Raw genomic sequence first — 20594 nt, 5'->3', positions numbered from 1 at the left:
ATTCTTCAAAATACTCTCCCCCTGCATCAATACACTTGCGGAGATGTGTCTGCCACGCCTGGAAGGCACCCTGAAAGTCCACAACGGGAATGTCTCTCAGGAATGCTGTAACATGCTTTTGGATGTTTTCCACGATCTCCCAATGCTTTCCTTTCAGCGCTCTTTTCAGTCGGGGAAACGAAAAAAAAGTCGCACGGAGACAAGTCAGGACTGTAAGGGGGATGGAGGACCACCGGGGTGTTGCTACGGGTCAGGAAGCTGGTAACAATGAAGAATGTGTGGCTAGGGGCATTGTCATGGTGGAGCTTGACCGTGTCTTTGATGTCAGCCCTCATGCGCACGACTCGGAATTTCAATCTCTTGAGCACCTCCAGGTAAATGTTGAGAGTTTCTCCCTGCGGTACAAACTCAAAATGGACGATTCCTCGGGCGTCAAAGAGGACAATGAGCATCGTTTTGGTGCGAGACTTGCTCATTCGCACGTTCTTGGGGCATGGTGATGATTTTGAGTCCCACTTGCTGCTCTGCCTTTTCGATTCTGGGTCGTACTCGAACATCCAGGATTCGTCTCCGGTTACGACAGAGTTAAGAAAGTCCGTCTCATTCTAAATCAAATTCAACAATTCTTGACAGTGCAAAACTTGAAGTTTTTTCTGATTTTCTGTCAACAATTTCAGCACAGGCTTTGTGCAGACCTTGCGCATTTGCAGATCCTCGGTCACTATCCCATGTACCGCAAATGTGGACATATGTAGGGTGTCAGCAATTTGCTGGATGCTCAATCGACGCAAAACCTCGCACACATGATCCACCTTTTCGTCAGTTCTGGTCGTTGTTGGGCGTCCAGAACGGGGTTCGCCAGCGACCTCCTCCTGGCCTCCTTGAACGAACGCCTTGTGCCACCTCCTAGACTGTGACCTTGAAATGCAGTCGCCCTTGAAGGCCTGCCTCTTGAAGCATCTGGAATGTTTCGGTTGCATTCTTTCCAAGCTTCATGCAAAACTTGATAGCGTATCGCTGTTCAAGCGAACGCTCCATCGCACCGTGTTATCCACTCACAGTGCTCGGAGTAAACTGGTGACTGGCTGCATTGGCAGGGTAGAACCCTCGCCACATTTCCAGACCAGTTTTACCGCACTGCCATGGATAGTCGCGTCATAATAAAATCATGCGCATTACTTTCATAATGGACCCTGTATAAATTATGTATTTATAGCATTACTGACTCATTATGTATGACAAAACAATTGTTCTTAAATGATTCTATAAATAAACTACATTGAAATAAGGAAACCCTCTCAAAATGTGTCTATAGCATGACAATAATATCCACTGTAGAACAAAACCAGATGCCAATTTCATTTTTTCAAACCCATTTTCTGAATGCAAATAGCACATGTGCACAGCACCTTGCACGAAGCACAAGCTAGCCTCATGTTGAGAACAAACCAGGCGGAAGTCGCTCAAACTAGAGAAAACAAATGCCACATGACTTCATTGGCTCGTAACATGGTCCCCTTATTTCCTGGCATTTTCCTGAACGAACAAAACCTTTATTACCTCTTATGGCAAAGATGATCTTAAGTTGCAGGATGCCATGAGTGCAAAATAAATATGCGCATTTGAGTAGTATCACTCTGATGAATACCCATGGTATTGTATTCCACCATAACACAGGCGTTCGAGCTCTCTTGAAAAAGGCTGATTGCCCAGCTTTTCTTGCTTACAATATTTCCTAGTCAAACCACATAATAAAAAAAAATTGTTTTAAGGTCAGTCAGTGGTTATTGTGCTATGCCAGCGAAAGAACCGAAGAGACCTGTACCAGTAACATTAGCAACACCACTATACGTGGGTATTGTACAATTCCATAGCACATCATAACAATGAAGGAATGTATTTGTGCCTGGCAGGTGAGGATTTACTTGTTTTATCTTTTTATTGTTTTCTTTTTTTAAGCTATGGGTTCTCTAACATGCATGCATGTTGAATACGACTCATTCCTTGCCAAATCAAGCAGCATAATTTTCGATCATCAGAGATACATTGAAACAATTTCCATGTGTCTGTAGAAGTTCAAAACTCATTCTCCCCATTTATTTTTCCTCCCAAAGTTTTTCTAGCATTTCGGCAAAAATTTATTGTTCTTGCCCAGCTGAACCAGAAGGCATCAATCATCATTTTTTTTTTTCAAAGGCACATTGTATGACTCAGCCATTCAAATGGTGTCTATGATAAAACAATGAAGTGATGTGGCCCAAAATAAACAAAATTTCAAATATTTGAACACATTGGGTGCTTTTGGCACCAGCAAAAGCTGTTAAAATTGCAAAGTTTGAATTTATTTTCTCAGAACGTGAGAAAATCCAGAAGCCACAAATTAAATATAGAATGGCAGCCCGATTGACATAGTATAGTAAAAAATAATTGAAGCTTTGAAGGTTTAGCCGATCGCCCAAAAAAATAACTGTAAAGTTATTTTTTTGCGAAAAGTTTCATGTTCAAGGTAAAAAAAGTAACTTTGGTGGTCGGCTTAAAAAGATAGCTCTACATGTCTGCTATCTATGTGAGAAGTTACAAAAAGGTATTACTTTTTAAACACGAAAAATTATTTTTTTGAATTTTTGTGTCAGCACCTCCTTCTCTCTGACGTGCGCCCAAGCTTGCTGGCCTGGGTTGCAGGCGACAAAGCTGGCTTCGTCAGCGACACAGATGACAGTGTCATGGTCTGCATTTTATTGCCAAGAGACGCATGCCAGGTGAACCATACACCCAATGTACATGAAATATCACGATGTGTCAAATTCGTCAGGGAGTGCTGAAGAGTTAAAATGTACGATTCATGCAGTCTACACAAAGAAATACTTGCACTTAAGTGGCTAGTAGATAAAGAAAAAGCACTGATATCGTTCACACAAAGCACTGCAATAAAGTGCGACGTATCAACATGCATCACAAATGCAGTGCAGGGCAACATACAGGAAGCAGGACGCTTTGTGCCCTGCTCCCTGGAACCTAAAGATTGTCATAAGATGATGCAAGTAGAAAACATCTTCATAACTACAACCGAAAGCCTACATGAGCATGAACAAAATCTTCTGCTGTAGTGCATTAATGCTGTTCGACAGCAGGAATATGCTTGGTTATAAAATCCATATGTGCCCTGTACAGGATGATGTGCTCAGGTGTGGTTGACGTCCACTTTCGTACTCATGGAAAGAAATAAGAGTCGAGGCAGCAGTGCTTGTCTTCATATAATAAAAAAAAACAAGTTGCACTGTGTTGAAAAGTTTCTCGAGCTCATTTTATTAACAATGTTTCCTTGCTAGAGGGCAAGACTTCATATATTTCGGCTGTCCGCACAATGGACGAACGAACATTTCAAAAACTAATTTTTTCGCATTTAAAACATACCTTTTTGTAACTTCTCACATGAATAATAGAAATGTAGAGCTATCTAATGATATGTCACATACCGTATTTGCACCAATCTGCCGCGCCACTGATTGTAACGCACAGTTATATCATTGTCGAAATATACAAAAAAAATTAACTTGGTGCCAATTCCAGCGTGCACATCAACTAGCGATATCTGAGTTGACATGTACTACGTTGAAACGATATAATGGAACATAAAAAAATGGTAGGTAGCCCTAATCTTTGACTTGGGTGTCTTCTTTGTGGCACTCGCACCTCGGCATTGGTGTTCTTTAGGTTAACTTTAGGCAAACACAACGCACAAACCGAACTCGTAGGCAACTGTTTTCCATTAATTAGCCGGTTAAATACCAAGCCAGCTCCTTGTGTATCACGTCACTAGTGACTTCATTACTTCGGCTGTCTACTTCCAGGTTTCCAGGAATTTCACCAATTTTGTGCTCACATGGTGGGTTTCTAATGTATACGATTCTGTGCTTTGGTGTGCGGTAATCAGTGACTCCTAATTAATTAGAATTATTCCAATCATTAGAATTATGGGGTTTAACGTGCCAAAACCACTTTCTGATTATGAGGCACGCCGTAGTGGAGGACTCCGGAAATTTCGACCACCTGGGGTTCTTTAACGTGCACTTAAATCTAAGTACACGGGTGTTTTCGCATTTTGCCCCCATTGAAATCCAATCATTTCAGTAACTCAACTTGTAACTAAACTTATGCTTTAATATCATATCTATAATGAAACCCATGAATTTTGTGCTGTACTATTTTTTTTTTCTGATTTATTTTGGGTTTCCTCCCTGGTAGTCTCGGGAGGTGAATCGGAAGTGCTGCGCAAGAGCCAACAGTGTCACTTCATGCTCATGCCACAAAAAAGGTGCACAGGCACGCACACAGCTGAATCTTAGCTGCTAGTGGCTATCAGAGTCTGACTACACCTCCTTTTCACTGTCTACTGACCACAGAAAGTCATCTTCAGTTCCATTTAATGCATTACAAATGCCGCACTTCTGGAGGCTTGTGCAACCATCGTCTGCGGGAGGGCACTCCACGCACCATCGACCCACCTTGCAATGTCTCAGAGCGTCACTTTCTTCAGAAGACCCATTCACTGGCAGTGTGGATAGCTACCTTGATTGAGCTTATCTTGAGTAGAATTGGTCACAATTGTAATGCACATGCAAACACACCTATTATTAAAAAAAAAAGTGCGCGTCAGAGTCGTGCAAATACGGTATATATTTAAGCTGACCACCAAAGCTACTTTTTTTACCATGAACACGAAGCTTCTTGCAAAAAATTCTAACTTTACAGTTATTGTTCAGGCGATTCGCTGAACCATCAAAGCTTCAAATAGTATTTGGTCATAATATGTCAACTGAGCTGCCATCTCGATTTTACCACATTCCAAGAAAAAAAATTCAAACTTTGCAAATTTTACAGGCTTTCGCCGGTGCCAAAAGCACCCACTGTGTTAAAATATTTGAAATATTGCTTATTTTAGCAGTCACATCACTTCATTGTCTTGCCATACACATCATTTGAATGACTGGATCATACAATATGCCTTTGGAAAAAATGTTTATTGATGCCTTCTGGCTCAGCTGGGCAAGAAGAATAAATTTTCGCCATCATGCTAGAAAAGTTATGGAAGAACAAAAAATGGGGAGAATGAGTTTTGAACTTCTACAAACACATGGACATTTCTTCAACTATACCTGTGATGGTTGAATGACCCATATGGCATTTTTATGTTTGCCCATCATTGCCTTTAAGTAAGTTGCATTAACCAAAGCTCGTGATGCTTGCACTTGCAAAAAAGACGAACGAGCCCAACTTGTCCAGTGCTGCTGTAATTCTGAAGTAGCTCTCAAGATGATTTCAGCTTGGCCTCTGCTCTCTGGTTTTTAAATAACACCAGATGGCAGAAGGTGCCCGTTAAACACTTTTATTTTTGTTTTGTTATAGTGTCTATTTCAGCTGCTTTATAGTGTTTTGTCAGCTGTCTATTTCAAAAAGGCAGTGTTGAAAAGAAAAGAAAGGTGAGCTTCTTTATGTAAGACTGATTTTGTGATACAGCTTGTTCTGCTCAAACACGTAAAAAAAGAAAAACCAAGCTATGCAGTGATGCCTACCTTCATTACAGTTAAACAAATTTTCTTCCAATAAACTTTGCCTTTCTGACACAAACTTTTACTTTGGTCTTGCTTTATGTTATCAACAGAATCACTGGCTTATAACTGAGGTGCCCATGATGGCTGTTCAAAGTGGCACAGGAAGAAATCTTTCTGGTCTACTTTGTTACCCCATGCAGTACTGGTTCATCATTGATGATCCATTGTTTGAACTGTTTAGTGAGGATCTGCAAGACTAATGATTTTATGCAAGATCAAACAAATCAGCTAGATCAGCAAGACCAAAAAAGCTTGAGTGAAACACAGTTGATTTGTCTATAGGTATTTCATATGATAATTTAGTTAGCAGTTGGTGCTCGACAAGTTCATCTTCTCTCCGACCTTTAACTTTTCCCGCACCGCATACAGTATATAATTTAACTTAAACTTCAGAGGTCAATTAAGCCACCTAAGGTCACTTAATAGGCTACTTGGACCATACACTGTAACCTGTAACCCTTGCCATTCAGTTGCCCTATCATAGCCAGGTGGTGTCCCTTCTACCTGTGCCAATATTGACATAGTATAAATGAATGCATGTCTAGAATAACTTCAGTTAGTAGTAGTGCTTGTCCAGTCTACTTTGTCAGTTTTTTTTCTTTAGCGGTGCCAGAAAACAAAAACAAAAAACAAATAAAACATTACCATAAGTATACTTGCGTTTCCTCTACATAATTTTCACTTGCCTGTATATCCAGATGCCTCATTGTAGTAATCCATTTTCTTTTTGAATATGAGTAAAGCCACTCACAGCTGCCTCAATCCTTTGAGGACATTGTATATTTTACTTCTGGTGGTGCACTAGATCAAAGAACACTTTTCAGTTTGTACTATCTAGGCTCATTTTACCATGTTAGGCAGTTGTCAACAAAATAAGGGTGGGGGTAAGGCATGCTTACAAAGGTGCAAGGGCCTGGCACACCAGATAAATAAATGCCTTTGTAGGCTCTTCAAGGCAAAGAGGCCTCTATTTCGTAACCACCAACACAAAAGTTGCAATATTTTTATGCAGACACACTCACCACAGAAACACTCTGACAGTGTCCACAAACAAATCTGTATGAAGGCTCTGCGTGTGGTTCTGTCAATTCTTCCCTCCGTATTCCTGGCCGCTGTGTCTTTGCCTTCACTGTTGAATTACCTTCAGGCTTTATGACTGCACCACTGACACAGAAAACAATGCAAAACTATTGTTAAAAATGTGAACACACTGAGAAAAAATACAGGTTTTACCAAAGATGAGGGACAAAAAGAAATAGCAATGCTAATATTTTATATGGTCCAGACTTTGCAATTATTTCTATACACTTTATAAAATTATTCGCAATGCTTACACAGCTAGGTTCAGACCCATGCTGACCACTGTAGTGAACACACCTCAGACCACAGTGTTCCCTGGTGGGAAAAAGCCAGTGTATTTACTGGCATCTCTAATTATACAATTGTTTATCTTATCTACACAAGTGCAAAACGGTATTCAGCGCTATCTAAGCCACACAGCACTGCCTATAATACATTATACTAAATCTCGCCTTCTAGAAATTCTCATGAATTCAGTCTCTTTGGTGGCACAACTCTTCACCTTGATTGTGAACAGTAGGGCCTTAGGTGACAGGGAGTGTGAACACCTGTGTGATCATGTTCTGGATTAGGCACGTCACTGAAGTTTAGCCTTCACTGGGTAGCACATGGTTACCCATATCGCCATCCATAAGCATCCATAACCACAACCATATCATCATCCCAACAAGTCTGCATCCCAGGTGGACCGTAGGGCACAAACTGATGTTTGTTTCACACCAGAACACTACTTGGCATCTCTACCCCATACCTTCAGCACCGTTGCGCAGAGCTCAACACTGTTATGGTGCTCTTTACATATGCTCCTACACATGCTGGCCTGGTTTCAGAGTGGGAAGCTCCTGGGATCCATGGTGACAGTCAAAGTCAGATGCTTGTCTCTGCCACATGGCTGTGTCCCGCTCGACCACAACCTGAGGATCTGGCCATTGTGGATCCAGCTTATTCTTGGGTTTTGGCAATGTAGTCCGAAGATATCTGCCCATGAGGAGTTATACAGGGCTAAAACCATTAGACCTAGGAGTGTCCTGCAATATGAGCAATGACATTTTGCAGCCAGCAGTCTTGTGCCATAGTTATTTCACTGTTCGCACCGCACTCTCAACTTCTCCATTTTACTGTAGAAATTCTGGACTGCTTGTGCAATGAGCGAAACTGTGCTTCGATGCAAGCACCACAAATTGATGTGAAGAAAACTGCAGGCCGTTGTCGCTGTGCACGACCTCCAGAATGCCAAACGGGCAAAAGCGCTCTTCATTGTAGTGGCAATCACACTGCTGAAAGTTCCACGTAGAGTCAGCACTTCCGGGAAATGGGAGTAATTATTGGTCACTGGCCAATAGTCTAACTTTCATGCGGAATAGGTCTGCATAGACTTGTTGCTATGGGTGATCTGGTGTTGGTGATGGCAACATTGGCTCTGCTCACTATTACCTTACCGTCGCACACTGTTCACGGCTGTCCACAACTTCGACTTCTTTGATTCAACAACTGATTCCGGGCCACCAGACTGACTCACATACCCTTGCCTTGAAGCAAAACACACCAAGATGGCCTTCATGGATCAGGCAGAGGGCATCATCCTGAAGCACCGCAGAAACTACGACTCTACTCCATTTAAGCAGGAGGGAATTGGCAACTGCGAGCTCTGCGCAATGCATCCAGTATGCTGTCAGGTGTCCAGGTAGCCTCAACTTTGTTGGCCAGCCGGATTTGCCAAACCTGAGTAAAGCAGAGCACACGCCATCAGGTGCCTGATGTCATTTGATTGTTTTCCACTTCATAGGTGCAGACTTCTTTACTGCATCGATGATAATGTTGGTGTATTGCTCGATCGAGTCTACTGCCGTGCTCACTGTGTAGCAAGTAGCTTGACGGGAGCGTAAAGCACTTTGTGCTGATAATGCACGGGTTTGATGCATAGGTGTTTCATGCGTGGTGGCAAAAGATCGACACCCATCTCAGACTGGCAACATCAATGGAAAGTGGAGATGAATTACAAGCTTTATGCTCGTTTTCGGTGTCTTCGTGTTGCCTGGCCATTGTGAGAGCTTCTTGCAAAGTCAATCGCAGATTCTGACACAAATGGTCCAAGAGCTTCCAAAACCAACAACAAATCTGTCCCTGACCAGCCTCTCTTTGATGTCGGATGATTGGTAATTGCAATGCTTGACTAGGGAACAAAGTGTGGTGAAAAAGGCATCTATAGTGCCCTAGGCTGCTGGCCACAGCTATGAAGTGGGATGACTTGTACAACCTGTTTAAATTATGTATGAAGTGGTCGGAAGAGACCTTCTTCATCACCAAAATGTCTTCGAGATTGACTTCTCCAAGCGTAATACAGGCGATAATTTCTCTAATTTTCAGACACATGCAATATAGCATTGAGTGCACTTTAATTACCAGATAAGCGATGCAGAAACCCACAGTGAAATTGAAATCCTCATACTGGATCAACCACATAGGCTAAGAGCCCGACTTTTCAAAGTTGAGTCGTAGTGGTGTTAATAGAAGCAGTGCCAAGCCTTGAACAACTGTCAGAGAAGCAGTGGCAGTGCCCCGTCCCGTTTGTTTCGCTGGTACTCATGATACAGTGACAGAGCACAGAAAAAGCATGGTGCATGCACAGACACGCAAGATCAGCGAAACAGCATGCCCAGCAGGCTTCAATTCTGACAGCATGTAATGAACACACCTCAGGCGACGTTGATCACTGGCTGGAAAAGGCCCATGTGTATTTATATGTGCCCCTATTTATACAATCGTGTGTATCTATACAGGCACAGAATGGTATGCAGCACCAACCAAGATATGCAGCGCTACATTATAATAAAACCATAATCATCTGCTACAATAATGCATGTTGTGGCCTCTGAAATCAGATGCAGACACCAACACTCCCAGAGTATGTGGAGAGCAAAACCTTGCAGAAATTATTATGTATGTGCAAATTTGGAACAATAGCGCAGTGTGTCCAGCTCCCAAGAGCACATTGCCACAGGAAAATGAGCCCAACTCCCAGTGGAGGTTGTAAGTGAAGTTTTGTTTGAAGGGTGTAAGCACTTAATTGGCTAGCCTTAGTGCATTTTGCTGACCTTTGCATGTTCCTACAACATAGGTGTGACACCTCTATAATGAAACCATTGAATATCATGTGCGCTTATATTATTAGCAGGTCTGTGCGCTTTAGATCATGAACTGTTTAAATATACAGGCATTACGTCGTGGTTTATTTTTTGGTTAGGTTTGCAGAACGGAGACTGGCTCATTGGCACTAGTTTACGAGCCAAAATGCCCTGCTATATAAGGCTAGCCTGCTGGGGTTTCAGCTGTCTACAGCGTGAGAAATGCAGTGGAGGTAGTGGGACCAGTTTTTTTAAAGAAAAGCTTTCTTATCCTCTTCTCGCCACTTTACGACACTGGCTGCTGCTGTCTTGCCAATTATAATACTTGGACCAATAGGTATTTTCCATTAGTTTTCTGCCCGAACAGACAACTTAAGCCACTGGGTATGTGCAACTGGGCAAGTGCCGTCGAGTATGTGACCACTCTTGGCCAACACCCCATCATGACCATGGGCCACTGGGTAGATGCTCGAACAGACAAGTGCAAGCAGAACAGAGGTACAAAGTGAAGAAGCCGGCAACAAAAGCTGAGTGTGGAGAAAGAAGTACAAGGAACCAAACAGCACCAGAGCCTGCATTGAGCAAGGGACGTTGAGCTACAGAGCTGCGAAGAAGTTGGCAACGGAAGCAGCCGAGCTTGAAGAAAGAAGTAAAGCGGACAAACTGCAAAGCAAACAAAGACGTGAAGAAGAAATGAAGACATTTCAGGAACCATCAAAGAAAGCTTTGTTTATCCCCAATTCCCACGTATGTGTGGGATCCACAGATTTTTCTTCACCTTACGACGAGAGTGAAGCTGAGGATAAAGCAGCAGCCTCGTAAAAATACATTTAACTGTACAAATTTCATTCAAATTGTTTGAAAAATGAAGTTTTTTGGAGTGCCTCGTCTCCCCTTAATGGGAAGGGTGGACAGATGAACGGATGGACAAAGTAAATGTAATTTCAAACTTTTAGCTGCCATTGCAGTGAAATATCTTAGTCAAACTTTTACTTGGAGAATATTTTGATGCTGCTGCAATTTACAGGTGTTAATTGCTGTGCAATACTTGCACCAAAATCATTCGATAACGACAGAGTTTATGCATGATGCTTGCAATATACTACAAGATGTGGAATATACAAACCCTCATATTGTAGAATGCTTATCTGCACCTCTTCTGTGTTTGCGCAAGCTCTGTCAGTAGTGGTCTTTCAGTCAGTAGTTAAGGGGTTTTTTAACATGATCAAAAGTTCCATTTCATTCTCTCTCTCTCTGCCAACCTGTGAACTTGTCAAAATTTGTAAAAATTGCTTGTGCAAGAAACTGAAGGGGGAGAATAGTCTGTATTTCTTCAATAATCCGTAATAATAAATGTATTTAAAGAATAATAAACTGAAACTGAATAATCTGTATTTCTTTTCAAAGCATGCCCTGAGAACATGCCTTTAGTGGGTACATACACACTTTATAAATGACGATTTAAAACTCAAATTTAATTTTAGTGTTTTACGTGCCAAAACCATGGTCAGGGGCATGATCTTAGAATGGTTCAGAAAGCAAGCTGTTTGCTTACCCTCACATGAATGTTCAGAATTGCGCGTTCGTCAGCAAAAGTGCGATTATGAGCAATCATGCTAAGGCAAGAGAACAGTTCGCTTTCTGAACAGATATAAGATCGCATCCCTGATAATAAGGCATTTCGTAATGGTAAACTCATGATTGATTTTGACCACCTGGAGTTCTTTAATGTGCATCCAATGCATGGTACACAAACGTTTTTGCATTCCACATCATCAAAATGCAGATGCCGCAGCTTGGTTTGAACCTGTGACCACGAGCTCAGCAGTGAAACGCCATAGCACTAGTCAACCGCAGCAGGTAAATGACGATTTACCCTTAGTTGTTGCACACAAGCAGCAGCAAACTCGGAACAGCAAAGACCGACAAGGAACACACTGTTTATAGATCACAATGACTTTTTCACCAACTTTGCTGTTGCTGAATTTGTCCACTTCAGGAACTTGTCTGTGAAGCAAGTGTCTTTCTGGCATCCTTTCATCATCAGATTTCTAACAAAAGATTTCGAGACTGATGAGCAAAACTTTCTTGTGAACGGTAGCAAAACTTGATACATTTGTAAAATCGTAAAACAAGCTCAAATTTGCAAACTTTACGGAAAATTCAAGAAATAGTACAAAAACAATGAAGACGACAGTATGAGTGCTCTTGTCATCGTGTAGAACACTTGTCCTATAGTCTTCCATGTTTTCGTGCTATTTGGTGCTTGTCCTTTCATATTCATGAACATGTACCAACTCGTCAAACAACTTGCTTTGTAGAATGTTCCCTCACTCGACACTCCAACTCTAGAAAGTGGAGGAAAGCAATGTCTCTTGATTGAACCAGATGCTGTGCTTAGATAACACTGATTTTGCAGTCATTCCTGAGCCCAAATATTGTAACCAGGCACACACACAGCTTCTATTCAGAGGCTCAGAAGTGGAGGGGTGCTTCTGAAGCCAGTCCTTGTCAAGGAATCACCAAGCAGCCCACACCACTGTGTTCCACTCAGAAGAGTGTTGAGTTGAGGCCCATTCAAGCCACAGGAATTATTCCATACCCATTTTACTAATTTATTTCCTGAGAAAAATTGCTAGCGTTGCTATTAGCTGGCATTGTCAGACATCTACAGTTGCAGCATAATGGACAAGATACGCAGTTAGTGACTAAATTATTAGCTAATTTTACCATCTCGATGAAGCATCTGGGCTATGGAGGATGCCGCAGTGTTCAGGGAAGCTCTTGATTACCCAAATTTTAATACATGGGAATTGCTGTGACAATTTTTTAAATGTCTGTAGTGTTCACAAAGGCCAATAGCTGTGCTTGAGCAGCAAAAAATACACTTTTGGTAAACTTATTTCAAAATTTATTGCGACACTAAAGGCACGACCACACCAAAAACCACAAAAAAAAAAAATGTATACACTTGTTTGTTTCCAAATACTTCACGTTTTTTGCTTTGACTATGATATGCCCCGGTTGTTGTTCATTTTATTCTGCTTTGTTTAGTGTTCTGTTGTATAGCTTATCTACCTTATCCTTTGTATTTTGTTGAATATTGTTGCTTTTTCATGCTTTCTGTAGCTCACACATGTATTTATGTCGGCAAAAGAAAGTGTTCACGCCCGTCTGCTAGGCTCTCAGCTGAGAGCGGCAGTATTGTGAAATAAATAAAAATAAATAAAATCTTTGCACTGGGCCACAAGCAGCAGAACATGCTCTGCGAGATCAGGCTAGTATCAACAAGTTCTTACTACCATGTGAAAGGAACCCAGAGCTGTTCTTTGTGGCGCACCTTGTGCTGCTGATTTGAGGAAACAAATGAGACGCAGCCTGTCCAATCTTGTCAGTAAGTGCCATAAGGAACTACTACCCTCTTTAGACTTGGCCAGGAATCACTGCCGACCTCAGCCCCAGCAACATGAGCAAAGCATGAAGCTATCATGTGACTGCTGTGTAGAAAGAGCCCAGGCAGGACTGCCAGGATTGGCCATGTCAAGATTGGCACATGTTAATGAAAGCAGCTTTACACACACATTTTCCGATAGTGTGGGCATACCTTAATAGTATCACAGTCCTAGAATATTCAGTGTAAAACTGGGCCGAATGCGTGCAGCCTTACCACACTTTAGCGCAGTCTTACACTTTCTGTAGCACAAATGTGAAAAAAGAATTACATTTTCAACATGTCAATTGTCAAGAACATTTTCTTTCTGTGCCTCATAGATAAATAAAAAAGAAATTGGAAAAAAAAGTAAGTCTTGCTTATAGAGATTTATTTCCACAGAAAATTTTGATTTCCTGCACAAATGAACAAATGGCAAACAGAAAAACAAAATGTTGCAGAAGCAATAATCCATATGCTAAATACCAAGACTGACTACAATACAAAAATACACTAGCTGTTTATTTTTCAGACAACATAGCTAAAAAAAATCCCTGTGGCAGATAACACGATTCTGCTGCTTTTTTGCATTTTGCATTGTTCATTAAGTGCACTGCTTTTAACTACTTTAGACCACATGGTGGATTTGCAGAACTGAATGCCTGTCAGTGCGCAAAACATGCATATTTAGTTGTCATCAAGAAACTAGAGCCAGTTTAGCAATATGGAGATATGCTACAATGTACATTTACAAGCAACTTTGTTGAACAGCATGCAAAGTAGGCTTTTTGGAGAACTAACGTATAGAATGCCAATGTATTTCAAGGCACATTTTATAGATTAATATTGTGAAACTGGCCTAAGTTTCAGGATGCCTACTCAACTGCCTCAAAATAAACTGGCTTCTATTGTACAGTTGGAACCATAAGATGTTAAATAATACAGCAGGCCCCCGTTAAAATGAACCTGGAAAAGCCTACTTTTCAGATATGACAATGCGTGAACATTTGGTTGATGTCCCATAGACCTGGCATAAATAAAAGTCCACTTAAGAAGAACTGTTAATTCGGCTGAGGCAAACTTCTGCAGCTACTTCTGACGTCTGCTATTTGGATGACCGAGAGGCTTGAATTGGCAGACTTGGAGGAAGCGACTCTGCTAGCAACATGTTAAGCAAATGGCGTTTCTGTAAACATGAACAGCTATGCCAGCATCAACAATGATATGGAGACCTGCAAGTTGATAATTGTGGTGAGGACACTGCCTAGGAGCCTCAAGAACTAGCGGTGGTCACACATGATGCAGCTGATAATGTCCCGAATGCTTTGGAGCATCTTTTCCAAACATGCGAGGGCACCGAAAAATTGTTGAACAAGCAATGTGAAATGTCACCTTTCATAACAGAGCACAGGTTATGACAGCATAATTAAACTACCAATGTGCCTATTAAGTAAGAGTGCATAAAGCAATACCTTCTATCATGCAAATTCAATTTCTCTTCTTATAGCTAACTCCCTCTTGGTTTTAGTGCAGCTTATTTTTTGTGTTGTGGATATTTGGGTACCTGAGGAATCGTATATGTTTAGTTTTGTGGATCACTTCTGTTAAGTGAACTTCTGATAAGACAAACAGATTTTCAAGGCCCCTTTGAGTTAGTCTTAATTGGGGTCTACTGTACACTAAGTAGTCATTAAAATTTTGTTAACTAGCTCACTGTATGTTGTGACCTGCGGCCAGCAGAATTTATGCTTTTTGGCATAGGCTTAATCCATCTGCAGCAGGAGAATTCAAAATTCCCGGAAAATAATTGAAAGTATGTAGAGTAAAATATTAACCCCGTAACAATATAATAGTATTAGGCACAGGTAAGGTTTTCTTTTTTTTAACCAATGCACAATAGATACACGTTTATCTTTATTAAATAAAATAAAGGAATGGCAGTTGTAAAAGTGCTCCCTCAGTTCAAGGCTCCACCTATAAATGAATAGCAAGCAACTGTCCATGGCATAAGCCTCATACAAAGTGTACTGCAGCACACTATAAACAAAGCAGAATTGATCACTCACCAGCCAGGTCTGGAACATGTTATGCTGGTTGCGCTTTTGACACACTGCAAAAGCCTGTTGCAACCACACCGTATGTACCGTTTTCCTTTTGGGGGATTGCCTAAAGCCTGAAAGATATGTGCACCAAAATTTTTTATGTTCTGCCACATTGCAGCCATCTTGTTTCTGCATTACTCCATTCACATAAAGTATTAGGTATGACTATAAACTCATAGTGAGAAGCACGACTCTATTGAGAGAAAAGAGCAAACCGTGTGAGCTTGTTCACAGGCATGTCCAAAAAAATACAAGAACAAGCAACCATTGTTCGTAGCCACTCGGCTAACTAATGTTGCCTCGCATGGAAGTCCATGGCCTTTCTTGTTATGCACACCAGAAGAAAAGGAAGTTCTTTTGTTTTGGAATTTGCTTTTTGCTATTTTTAATATATGCAAAGATATCATTTTCAAATACAAATCAAATACTTATGTTTTGAACTGAGGTATCTAATCAAATAACTTATTATTCAATTTATTTAAATATTTGAATTACAGGCAAACATACAAATTTACCACACTAATTGGAAACTGCCTGCCATGGAAAAGGGCTCTTCCATATGCTCCACTAGTCACTTAAAGTGCATATTTTAAGACAACCATGCAGGAACTGTGGTTACCTTCAACATTTTTTAAAAATTTATTTACAAGCCAGGAAAGTCAGACTGACTTCCAAATAGCAATGTGTGTATTGATGAAATGAACCAAAATTTTTAACCTTTCCTCTCCATGTTTCTTTTCCTATTTTTAGGAATTGCAGAATATCATTCAGTCGCAAATTGCTTTGCAATATGATCATGAGCATGACTGTAACAATATGCAATGAGTGTTTCTACATATTCTATAGATTTAGCTCATGCTGTTATACCAGTGCAAAACCTAATGGGGTGAAAAACACAACAAGGACAAGTACTGAACTTCCCAACTGAATTCTATTGAACACTGCAGAGACATTTACACTAGAAATCATTTGATGACACATGTACTGGTGAAACCAAAAGCCCAACAAGAAACAGTGAAAAACATCCAAACCACTTATGGTTTGAGTGTTTTTCACTGTTTCTTGTTGGTTGTTGTAAAACCCCACAAACCAAATTGTGGGGCTTTACGTGCCAAAACCATGATTTACAAGGCACGCCCATAGCAGGGGACTCCAGATCAATTTTGACGACCTGGGGATCTTTAACGTGTCCCTGTTGCACAATACACGGGCGTTTTTGCATTTCGCCCCTATCGAAATGCAGCCGCCGTGGCCCGGATTTTTTCTTGGGTCAGTGCCAGAAGACACACTGACACAATCATCACCCAGCCGTAAGATTTAAACTGTTTCTGTTATTTCCTGTGTGGTTCGGCCCTTGCTCTTTTCTATTACTGTACTACCTACTGTGTGTGATTGGCACCCCACTTTTTGCAGTAAAATGCCAAGAAAGTCTGATGCAAAAATTCACTTCTAGCTAATTGCATGTTTAATTAGTATTGACAGTCCCACCTCAGTTTCACTGTTTGACCCATTCGCACATATTTGGACCAAAAAGATTAGCTCGCTAGATCAACAATAATCAATTGGTTGTTTAGTGTTTCCAGAAGCGCCAGTGGAATCTAAACACTGATTGGTCTTAATTGGACCCTAAAGGTCATGGGCTACCCCATGGTTGAGCAATGATGTGAAAAAAATTTCGAAATAACACGAAAATCCTCCAGTCAAACATGAACAATGTTTTCTTCTGGTGCTATTTTTGGAGTACAGCTTTAGTTATCACAAAATGCAATTACGTTCGTTTCACAAGAAACTAGATACACCCAGTTCCTACTTCGTGAACAATTTCTGTATCAGGGATATGGGAAAAGATAAATTATTTTGGCATACACATTATTATCTTTTCTAGACAAAGCATATCACCGGAACTGTGAATAAAGCAAAGAATACTTCTTGTCTTGGGTCTACACTTTCAATGCCTGCCCTGAAAGAATAGAATTGCTGTATGCTGTACACTACATACATTCTAGGGGTGTGCAAAAATCAAAATTAGAAAATTTGCAAATGTCAAAGCTTCATGCAACTCTCTTAGGTTGATGACAATTTTTTCCCATTCGTGAAAATACCTCCAACTTGTGGATTTTCACAGAACTGATTTTCCAAAGTGCGGTATGTTTGAATACCCTAAAATACAGCACTTTGCAATACATACTGTGTGATATGAATACAAACAAATACCATGTTTATACTGTGTAGCATTTCTTTGTTGTCCAAGAACCCTTTTATGACAAAGTTCCTCCCAAATCATCATTACTGAGCATGGCCTCTCCAGTAGGAATTATTGAAATAAGGCAACAAGTATGAGTACCACCTTTTATGCATAAAGTTTAGGCCAGCAGTTATAAAGGATGCTGCATTGAAAGGTCTCCAAGTAAGTTTGGATACCGAGAGTGTCAAATTAAATTAGGAGCAAGATGTTGCCACCACGGCCAGGAGTCGAAAATGTGAGCACAGAAAATAGACACTGTGACTATGTTCTATGTGTATATATATGATTACTTTCAGAACACAAATATACTTACATAATATGGTCTCCATTAATACTATGCTAGTTTCCACCTTTAGGAACACAAGTTTATAACTACCGTGAGACGCATAGTACAGGGACATATAATGAGGTATGAATGTGGCTTCTTAAGGACTTGGTGAATGGTATTCATTGGTATAATGGTGAAGGTGGCTTCTTTAGTAGGTAAAGTAAATTCATGCAAATAATGGGCCGACTTACTGTAAGTTCGTTGCAGCGAGGGCATGTAACCACATAGTCATTGGCATGCTTTAATATGTCAATCTGGTAGCTGCACACATCGCATGCCTTTACTCTAGATGGTATAAAACTGACATCATCATATGGTGGAGGTGGGGAGTCTCTTGTAGACGGTGCTGAAATAAACCATATTGAATTACACATAAAGGTGTTGTATCATGCGCATATTATTTGCAAGTTTCAGAAATAACAAGTCCAGTGGAAACATAGTACACAAAAGAGACAGGGTAAGTGATGCGCTTAAAGCTAACTTTTTGGAGAGTAGTACTTGTCCCATCCTTTTCTCCTGTATGTATTACATTTTCCACTACATGCTAGTTCAAAGGGGCAGAACAGCTAGCCCATGAGCAAGTGATATTAATATATAACACAATTCATCTTCAGCTTAATTTAGCCACTATAATGCAAAACAACTAGACTTAACAAAAAAGCATGAAGTAACCACAAATCAACCATGTGTATTTAAAGAAACAGACACACAGACACACACACACAACGTATTTCAGGATAACATTTGAAAAGCTAATGCAGTGCAAAAAGATAAATTCGAACAATTTTCATTTCTCATTCTGCTCCATGAAAGTACCTTTGTCAAATTATCAGAAAAAAGAAGTGGTTATTCTTAGAGATGCATTCCTCAATTGAGTATGTCGGCATCAAAATAAACAAATGTAGCTATGGTGCCCTACTTTTGTTTTTGAACCATAATAGTGAACATTAGGTTCATAAGGTCAGCAATGTAGGAGCGTTCATAAAATGACATCCAAGAGAAACCAGCTAGTGCTAAAGTGTGACCAAGCCCTAACATCCAGCACAACTAGCACATGCAAGCAGCAATAATCTGATATCACCCCAGTCTCAGGCATACTATTCACCATTTAGCTCTATTATCAGCACACTTACTGAATAACAATGCATTTTCAAAAAAAGATAAATGCTTTTTTTTTTTGTCTTTTAAAGCCATACAACACATTTTTGGTTTTGTGTACACTGGCTCCATTTTGTACAGTGCAGGGTTTCTTGAAACAGTTCCTCAGTAAACGCAGCCTCATCCAATTTACAGGGATCAGGGTGTAACGAGACTGATTTTTTGCCAAACAGGAGGGTCGGGGGCAGCCTCTGGGTTTGACAGTTTCAGTAACGGAAGCGGCATTTGGTCTTTTGGAGCAGTTGTTTAAGCAGAAAAAATTGCAGTTCGGTGCAGAAATATATGCTATGAAACAGAAAAATTTGAGGTTTGGAGCTAGGAAACAATATTTTGGAGCAGTAACTTCTTGCTCAGCTGCAAGAGAAAGCTCTGCATGCAGCTAAAGAAAAAAAAAACACCGTATAATTGTTAGTACTGTCTGAAAATTTGCATCTGATTATAATACATCTTAAATACAATTTCTTTTTGTCAATGCGCTGTTCTATATTTTTGTTACTACATAAGAAGATGAAGATAAACACAGATTTAACCTGAATTCACAGTTAATTCTGCATTTCAATAAAGCATTATTACCCCCCAAGCTGTGCTTGGCTTTATCATTTGTTTAATTTGCTAAATGTTTCATCTATAAAAGCATTTCACCTACTAAATTATGTCCACATGTCCACGATTTATTTTTGCAGCAAAAGCTTTTCCCAATTTTTAAGTCTGCTCGAATATGCTGAGCAGGTGTGTGTTGGAGCAGGTGTAGCACAATAGCTGCAATAAATAATTTCTTACTGCATTTCCTTCGCGGCACAGTACTTCAATCACTACAGTTTGTGTGAGGTGCTAAGTTAATGATCCAACGCAGCTCAGTTTTCTCAGAGCCTTTATGGAGAGTGAATCGCCTGCAACGTGGACAGGCATTTGCGTATTGTGTCATGGGTCAAGATGCAGTGCAGTGTCGATCAAAGATACATGATGCAGTTTATGGTGAAGCTAACTACGGTAACACTGTAACCTCACTAAGGCCTGGCCAGGTCCAGGCTGGGGACCAGGTCAATTTCTTTTCTTTTCTTTTTTCTTTTTTTTGCTCAATATCGAGGTTGAAAAGGTAAATTTTTGGGAGTGTTGAAAACATGCAGGCTGTCAGGACAAAAGCTCAGAAATAAATCCCAGATTGAGACTTCCAGGCCAGCTATTATGACGCATGGCAGGACCATTAGCAATGTTGTATTGATGCTCAAATGTGTTATTTTTAATAAAATTCAATCTATGTAAACACATCTTCAACAGACACTGCAAAAAAGCTGCTGCGCATGCGCGAGCACACCGCTCACGAGCACACCTCTCGCAAGCGCCCCCTATGCGGTTGGAAAGCTAGCAGACTACTCCCCACCTGGCTGGACATTCCGGCACACCCAGGCAAGCTCCCATGTCCAAGTTTCTGAATGCTATGCCAGCGCACTGCATAGTGTATAAATCTACGAATTATTGTGCGAAGAATAATGTTGCTTTTGTTTTTCGATTGT

The 20594-nt window shown here is 40.6% G+C and overlaps 1 protein-coding gene across 3 annotated transcripts in view; it reads right to left on the bottom strand.

Annotated features, from left to right (window-relative positions):
* LOC142557963 (type 2 phosphatidylinositol 4,5-bisphosphate 4-phosphatase-like) overlaps positions 1–20594 on the bottom strand; it is a 95846-nt gene that overhangs the window by 55862 nt on the left and 19390 nt on the right. For all 3 annotated transcript variants that reach the window (XM_075670148.1, XM_075670151.1, XM_075670143.1), the window contains exons 2-4: positions 18114–18268; positions 15314–15420; positions 6635–6776 (exon numbers count right to left, since the gene is read on the bottom strand). In XM_075670148.1, coding sequence (XP_075526263.1) covers positions 6635–6776; positions 15314–15420; positions 18114–18268 — 404 coding nt within the window. The remainder of the gene's footprint in view (positions 1–6634; positions 6777–15313; positions 15421–18113; positions 18269–20594) is intronic.

The sequence above is a fragment of the Dermacentor variabilis genome, chromosome 1 (assembly GCF_050947875.1).
Source record: "Dermacentor variabilis isolate Ectoservices chromosome 1, ASM5094787v1, whole genome shotgun sequence".
Lineage (NCBI taxonomy): Eukaryota > Metazoa > Arthropoda > Arachnida > Ixodida > Ixodidae > Dermacentor > Dermacentor variabilis.
This window is presented reverse-complemented; position numbering and strand designations above follow the sequence as displayed.